General features: G+C 42.3%; 1 protein-coding gene across 1 annotated transcript in view; it reads right to left on the reverse strand.

Moving 5' to 3' along the window:
• IPMK (inositol polyphosphate multikinase) overlaps nt 1–8,350 on the reverse strand; it is a 62,126-nt gene extending 53,776 nt beyond the window's left edge. Inside the window, exon 1 of the mRNA XM_002718484.5 lies at nt 7,842–8,350. Within this exon, the coding sequence (XP_002718530.2) occupies nt 7,842–8,031 (190 nt within the window). The 5' untranslated portion in view covers nt 8,032–8,350. The remainder of the gene's footprint in view (nt 1–7,841) is intronic.
• Between the last annotated feature and the right edge of the window lie 31 nt (nt 8,351–8,381).

The following is an 8,381-nucleotide window of genomic DNA, read 5'->3' on the forward strand; positions in this document are numbered from 1 at the left end:
CAGCGCTGTGTGCCGGCCGCAGCGCGCCAGCCATGGTGGCCATTGGAGGGTGAACCAACAGCAAAAGGAAGACCTTTCTCTCTGTCTCTCTCACTATCCACTCTGCCTGTCAAAAAAAAAAAAAAAAAAAAAAAACAGAAATTGAGGAAGGACTACATAAATGGAAAGACACCATGGCTGGGTACTGGAAGACCCAAAATTCACGAAAGCAGTCTATAGATTCAAAGCAATGCCAAACAAAATCTTATTAAGTTTTCTGGGAAAAGTGGCAAACTGACTTGAAATCTATATGAAAATACAAAGAGCCAGAAAAATACATATATATATCAAAGCAGAAAGTAGGATGCTTACTCTAACTGTTCAAGAATTAGTATACAGAAACTGAAATCAAGACAATCAGGTTATTACCTAAAGACAAATAAATAAGTCAATGGAAAAAAAATAGAAAGTCAAAAGCAAATCTAGGAAATTGAATAAACTTTGATATACATACATCATGTTATACAAATGGGCTGTGAAAAAGAATTAAGAAGAGCTCTGTGAACTGATCAATACTGATTTCTAGGATAGATTGTTATTTCTTTAAAAAAAAAAAAAAAAGGTATGCTCACTTGCATCTTCCTGTAAGAGGCCTACTAAAATCTGTGAAAATGATTCACTAGACCCAGAAAATCCCACAAAATCCTACCAATCAAGGGGTTCCAATCTTAATGTTCACTTTAAGAACACCCGTGAAACTGGTCAGACCATCCAGGATAGGCATTTCTAAAAAGCTACCAAGTATCTGAAAGATGTCACTTTAAAGGAGCATTCTGTGCCACTCCCTCAACACAATAGTGGAGTCAGTAGGCGTGCCCATGCCAAACAATGGGAGCCAACAAAGGGTCAGTGGCCCATAGAGTACCGAATTTATGCTGTCTGTGTTTAAAAATGCAGAGAGTAGAGTCAAAATGAAGGGATTAGATGTGGATTCTCTGGTCACTGAACATATCCAAGTGAAAAAAGCACCCAAGATATGCTGATGTCCTTACAGAGTCATGGTCAGATTTCACCCTCACAGGAGCTCCCTGTGTCACAGAGATGATCCTTAGTGAAATGGAACAAAATATCCCTAAGCCAGAAGTTGCACAGAAGAAAAAGATATCCCAGGAGAAGCTGAAGAAACAAAAACTCATGCTGCGGGAATTCAGCATAAAACAAGTACAAATAAAAGTTGAGAAAAAAAATCAATATTTACTATTCCAAGAAGAAACTCAGGACAATTCAGAAAACAACTGAGATTGGTTACCTGTAGGGGATTCTGAGCAATGGGGTGTGTGATGAGGAAATGAAACTTATGATTTTGTTTTTTTGAAAAGTTTTGACTTTTGGAAGCATTTAAATTTGTTAAGTATTCTAATATATAACCAAATAAACAAAAACAGAGGAGAAGGAACTGAATTTAAACAAATAAATGAACCCATTTGCATTTCAAATAAGTAACATTGCTGTGAACCTAATTATTTTTGAACGCAGTTTTCAACAACATACTCTCAGTATAAGGGCATATTCTCAAATTCTGTATTTTACGTTTGTTTCTGCAATATAATAGGTATACAAATTTTGTAAATTATAGGAGTAAGCAAAAGATTAAACATTTGGAGAACCATGATTCTCACTATGGAAGAAGGAAAATACAAATATAATATCAAATAAGGAAAGGAAGAACTCGAGGTTAGAATTAAATTCATGGCATGAAATCATGATTTCTAAAACATACACAGAGCAGCTTTTCTTAAATCCACTGAAAAGGACTGGAAATGACACCTGAGCAGCAATGACCATACTAGCACCCATTTCTTGGTTTCTAAATACCATTTCAAAAGGTAAAAGGAACTATGGATCTTTGGAGAAATGGATGATATTAGAGCTGGAGAACAGAGGGATGCTATCAGTATAAAATCATTTGTAACAGAAACAAAGGAAATACTCCCAATGGCCAAATTCAGGACAGTGTGAGTAGTGAAATAAACTAGTTCTGTAACAAGTTCTTATACACATTATAAAATATGAATCCATGAATCCAAACTGGTCATAAATAAGAATACATATAACACAGGAATAAAAAGAGGGTTATTTCTCCTAACAGAATTCTAACTGTTAAAATGGAAGAAGTGGGCCAGTGCCGCGATTCACTAGGCTAATCCTCTGCCTGCGTACATGCACCCCGGGTTCTAGAGCTGGTTGGGGCGCCGGATTCTGTCCCGGTTGTTCCTCTTCCAGTCCAGCTCTCTGCTGTGGCCCGGGAAGGCAGTGAGGGATGGCCCAAGTGCTTGGGCCCTGAACCCGCATGGGAGACCAGGAGGAGGCACCTGGCTCCTGGCTTCAGATCCACGCAGCATGCCGGCCATGGCAGCCATTTGGGGGGTGAACCAACAAGAAGGAAAACCTCTCTCTCTCTCACTAACTCTTCCTGTCAAAAAAAAAAAAAAAAAAAAAAAAAGGAAGAAGTGGTAGAATCAGAAAAATCATGATTTTTGCAATTATCAGAGTAAAGATTGCTTCAGGCAAGAACTATCAACGGACAGGAAATCTAGTGGAAACATTAGATAATGACCTGAATATTTACATGATCTCAAACTGTCTCCCTATAGATAAAACTACAAGGGGAAAATATTAACTATGTACTGAAAAAAACAGACCACACTTGGACCAGATGATCAAAATGTATACCACTCATAAATAGCAGATGGATACTGTGGGCCTCCTGATGTGATACTTTAAATAGTACACTCTCACATTATGTCCCAGGTAGAAATGCCTCACCTGTATCTCATCATCAGGACACAACAGAAAGTTAAACTGAGTCATCTTTCATAAACTAACTGGCCAGTACTCTTCAAACTGACAATATGATAAAGAGAAGGCTGAGACCATAGAAATTAAAGGAGACAGAGATTTAAGAAATATATATAATCTACTATCCTCAACCGAGAAAAAAAGTATCATAGACATTTCTGGGCAAGCTCACAAAATGAGAATATGAACTATAAAGTATTGTATCACTGTTAAATTTCCCGTATTTGGTTAAGATGCTGTGGCTACAAAAGAGAATATACTTGTTCTCAGGCAACACTATTTAAGTGGCATGATGTATACAATCTACTAACAGTTCAGAAAAAAATAATACAGAAAAAGAGATAATAAAACAAATTTGCCAAAAATTAAGTTCTAATTTTCTTTCGGCTTTTCTGAAAGTATCTTTTTTTTTTTTTTTTTGACAGGCAGAGTGGATAGTGAGAGAGAGAGACAGAGAGAAAGGTCTTCCTTTTGTTGTTGGTTCACCCTCCAATGGCCGCCATGGTTGGCGCGCTGCGGCCGGCACACCGCGCTGATCCAAAGCCAGGAGCCAGGTGCTTCTCCTGGTCTCCCATGGGGTGCAGGGGCCAAGCACTTGGGCCATCCTCCACTGCCTTCCTGGGCCACAGCAGAGAGCTGGCCTGGAAGAGAGGCAACCGGGACAGAATCCAGCGCCCGGACAGGGACTAGAACCCGGTGTGCCGGCATTGCTAGGTGGAGGATTAGCCTTTTGAGTCGCGGCACCAGCCTGCAAGTTTCAAATTATGTTAGGTCAATTATTTGCAGAGGATATCTAGTAAGGCCAAACTAGTTCATCTTCACGAACATCAATGTAAGCCCTTGTTTTTGGTATAAACTACCTCATTTGTTTTTTAAAAGGTTTATTTATTTGAGAGGCAGAGTTACAGAGAGAAAGAAGGACAGAGAGGTTTTCCATCCACTGGTTCGCTCCCCAAATGGCCGCAACGACAATGAAAAGCCAGGAGCTTCTTCTGGGCCTCCCACATGGGTGCAGGAGCCCAGGTACTTGGGCCATCTTCCACTTCTTCCTCAGGCCACTAGAAGGAAACTGTATCGGAAGTAGAGCAGTCAGGTCTTGAATCGGTGCCCATATGGGATGCCAGCGTCAGAGGCGGAGGTTTAACCTACTATGCCACAGTGCCAGCCCCAAACTTAAATATTTTCAATTACTAAAGGCTTTATCAGGCTGTAATCCCAACATAGGCCAAGGATCACATGTATATACTGAGTCCAAAATACAGGTATATGAACATACACAGTATAGGCTGGAAAAGAAAAGTTGCTGCTACATGCTTTGTACGAAAAATAGAATTGTGGTAATGCTCAGAAAAAAAGGCCTAAAAGGACACACAGGAAATACTTATCAGTGATTGTTCCTATGAGAATCAGTAGAGAAATAAGCACCCCTTAAAACAAAATTTTTCCCAAAATACCATGTCCTATTTTTACAATTTGAAAAAATACTTGGAGTATGCCTTCTGGCTGCTCCACCTGCCATCTAGTTCTCTGCTAATGCACCTGGAAGACAGTGGATGACGGCTACGTGTGTTTGCCCCCGCCACTCATACAGGAGACCCAAACGGAGTTCCTGGCTTTAGCCTGACCCAGCCTTGGCTGTTGTAGCCATTTGGTGAACAAAACCATTGGATGGAATATCTCTACCCCTCTCTGCTGCTCTGCTTTCAAATAAATAAATAATTTTTTTTTAAAAAAAAGTCTTCTTAGAATTAAGATTTAAATATACTTTGATGAAATGATTTCAGTGAAGAACACACAACACAACTAATATCAGCACTACTAATATAATCTTAATCTTAACTTAGCTATAACAAGATCCATGTTTCTGTTCAAGCACCTTTGCTGTATCGGGTTCCATGTTTTCCCTTTTCAAACTAACAAACCCAACAATCCTTTTAGGAAATAAGTAAGACATGAATCCTAAATTGAACTTCTGATTACTTAATAACAAAAATTTAAAAACAAATACTCAAACAACATCTTTAACAAAACTTATTCTGAGAATTATTTCAGTTGACAAAGTGTGATCTAAACAATGTACTTTAAACTCTAAGCAATTTATGACCCTGGAAAGACACAATGAACTGTTGAACTCTGAATGTTAATCATTTTATGAGTAGGGAAGATTATCATCATTCAGGTGATCTTTTACAGTACTACCAATATAAGTAGGATTGGATAATTATCTGAGAACTAAATTTGACAAATACATATTACATTTGGAGCACAGTATTTCAAGATGTTGTACCCTGGTGATACAAAGAGTATATGGTCAAAAGATGCACTCAACATTGCAGGAAGTTTATTTTAAATTGAATGTAATAAATAAAATTAAGCTCTACAAATTTCTTCTCAAGAATCTAAACTACTAATTTCATTAGGCAATTTGGATAACAGAGTAACTATTTCAGCCACTGTTTGCAATGTAGTTTTAGTTCACATTTAGGGTACATTTTTAATTAGAGATAACTACTATTATTGAAAAGCAGAGGAAGGTACATAATAAACAAAATTTATTTGAGATACAAAAGACAGAGACAGAGAGAGCAAAAGCTGCCATTCACACACTTCCAAAATGCCTGTGAAGGTCAGGGTTGGGTGGGGACTAAAGCCCTGAGCCAGGAACACAATCCAGGTCTCCCACATGGGTGGCAGGAACCCAATTACTTGAGCAATTGCCACTCCCTCCCAGGATGCATTATCAGGAAGCTAAAGTCAAGAGACTGAGCTGGGTATTAAACTCTGGCACTCACATACCAGACCTGACTGCCAGGTTAAACACCCGCCCCAGCAGTGGTTATTCTTAAGCAACAATCATCACAGAGATTTGTTTACCTTGGATTTTTTTTTTTTAAATCTATTCTTCTTTGCACATAAATCAATCTCTAGAGACCCTTATGGAAAGAATCATTTTTTATCAGGCCTGCTGAATATTATTGGGGCCATTCTCATCACAATTTATTCATTTTACTTTTAATATTTATTTATTTTTATGTATTTGAAAGGCAGGGAGACAGGAAGATTTCTCTTTCATTGGTTTACTTCCAAATGCCTGCTGAAGGCCAGGGCTGGCCAGGAGCTGGGAATTCAATCCCAGTCTCTCACATGGGCAGCCAACACCCAATCACTTGAGCCATCACCTGCTGACTTCATGATGAGCATCAGCAAGAAGCCAGGACTCTAATCCAAGCATTCTGACATAGGATGCCAGTATGCCAATTGTAACCTTAACCTCTGTGCACCTGTCCTCCCCCACTAATAAGTCAATCAGCATTCCTCTATGAGAACGAGATCTGAGAACTGTGAGATTCTCAGTTAAGAACTCACAAACTGTAGTACAGAGATCATGAGATAGTATTTTTTAAAAAGATGAACTCTCAATCTTCTATTCCCAGGCATGACACACAAGCGGAAACTTCTATGCTAAGCAGCTTGAGAAATTCGTTTCCTTCCCTCCGTGTATCAAAAGAACTGCCCACTTTCACTCTTCCAACATTTCCCCAGTGTAAATGAGTTCCAGTCTCTACACATGACTGTAAGATCAATAGGTTTGGTCTTTTTTTTTTAGTTTGTATTTTTTCTTTTTCTTTCTTTTTTTAACTTTTATTTAATGAATATAAATTTCCACCAAAGTACGGCTTATGGATTACAATGGCTTCCCCCCATAACGTCCCTCCCAACCAATAGGTTTGGTCTTTAACCTCAAAGAACTCACAACACAGAGGGCAGATAGGACGCATACAGACAATGTAGATGGCAATGACAGCACCATTAATGCACAATTTCCATCAAGAAAAAAAAGTAGGTGAAAATAATGTAAAATGTTTCTAGTTGCCAAGAAACATAGATTCCAACTAGTACTTATTCATTCTCAAAAGGCCTCGTTGGAATAGTTTCTGCAAGCTCCACACAAGACATTGCTCCAAAGGACAATTCCTTGGTTTCATGATTCTGATACACAGCACCCGTGTGACTTCAGGTTTGTCACTTACTCAGGCTGAGTCTTAGTTACCTCATTTGAAAACGTCAGTTTTATCTTATCAACGAAACATGAATCATTTTACCAGCATAAGCTAAATGTTCTCCAATGGCTGCTGCCGGTCAAAGATCCTCAAAAGTCATACACTCATCTATGGGATTTCCCCTCAGGTCATCAATAGCCAGGGAACCAGTTAGGCGAATTACAGTTCCTCATCTGAGATAGGTCCTGTGCTGTGCTTTAAGTTAGGAACTCACAAAATGGACTGCAGAGGCTATGAGCAGTCTTACAAAGATGAACAAGAATAAGTGAATGTTTTAGCGGTGGACCATTCCAGTACAACAGCAGGGTATATTTCGTACCAGAATTCGAGTTTTTGCACTGCTGAAACCACGCCTCCCAGGGAAATCAAGGAGACACCAAGAAAAACCTCCTCAATGGGGCAGGGAGAGATCCCGGATAAGCCAAGTCAAGCTTTCCCCCTCTCTTCACGAAAAGAAAAAAAAAAAGGAAAAAGAAAGAAAGAAAAAAAGAAAGGAAAGGCAAAGCTGTTTTTTTTTCTTCCCCTCCAGCTATGCAGCTGCACCCAACAGAGAAACAGTAGATTAGCATCATCTGCATTTCATTCCTTTTCTTTTGCAATAGCTCCTCGCCTATAATAAACAGACCTTGTGCTCACGGGAGAATTTCCTTTCCCGTCCAGTAAAAACCAAGTTCCTTATTTTTACTAACAACGTTGTCTCCAATCAACACCCACCCTCCCCGGGGAGACCAGGCCGCCTCTCCCTGCCACCCCTCTGTAAGCCCATCGCCCCACACGCTGGAAATCACCCCACTTGGAGGGTGACAAGGCTCCGGGGCAGAGCGGAAGGGCCAGGGCGCGGCGGGCAGACCAGGGGAGACGTCCAGCCCGGCCAGAAAGAGCCCGACTGCTCCGCCGGCCAGGGGCGTGCGGGGGCGGAAGGGGCGCGCCACCCCCACTTACCCACTTTGTCCTTCCCGTACATGTGCCCGGCCACCTGATGCGAGAGCGGCACGCAGCCGTTGAGGAAGCGGAGCCTCCCGCCCGCCGGCTGCTGGGTGCCCTCGGGGGCGGCCTCGCTGGCCGGTGGGGTCCGCATTTCTGGGGGGCCGGGCGCCTCGAGCCGGAGAGGGGATGGCGGTTCCGTTGCCATAACGGAGAGCACAAACGGCAACGGCGGCGAGAGCAGGAGAAGAAAAAAAAAATAGGACGGAGGAGGGAGGGGGCGCCGGAGAACCCGGGGGTCGCTCAGGCTCGGCCGCCGGGAGGCCCGGGGGTTCCCGCGGCTGGTGCCCGCTGAGGCCCAGGGAGGGGGCCCATGACGCCGCGAAGGCGCCGGCGCTCCCCTGCCCAACTCTCGGCGGAGCGCGGTTCCCGGCTCCCACTCTCCAGCCGCCGCGGCCACCAGCGCCGGTGCTGCCCAGGAGACGGAACCGAGCAGAGCAGCGGCGGCGGCGGCGCCCCGCGCTCCCTGGGGCCCTGACGGCGACGGCGGCCCCACCT

The sequence above is a fragment of the Oryctolagus cuniculus genome, chromosome 15 (assembly GCF_964237555.1).
Source record: "Oryctolagus cuniculus chromosome 15, mOryCun1.1, whole genome shotgun sequence".
Lineage (NCBI taxonomy): Eukaryota > Metazoa > Chordata > Mammalia > Lagomorpha > Leporidae > Oryctolagus > Oryctolagus cuniculus.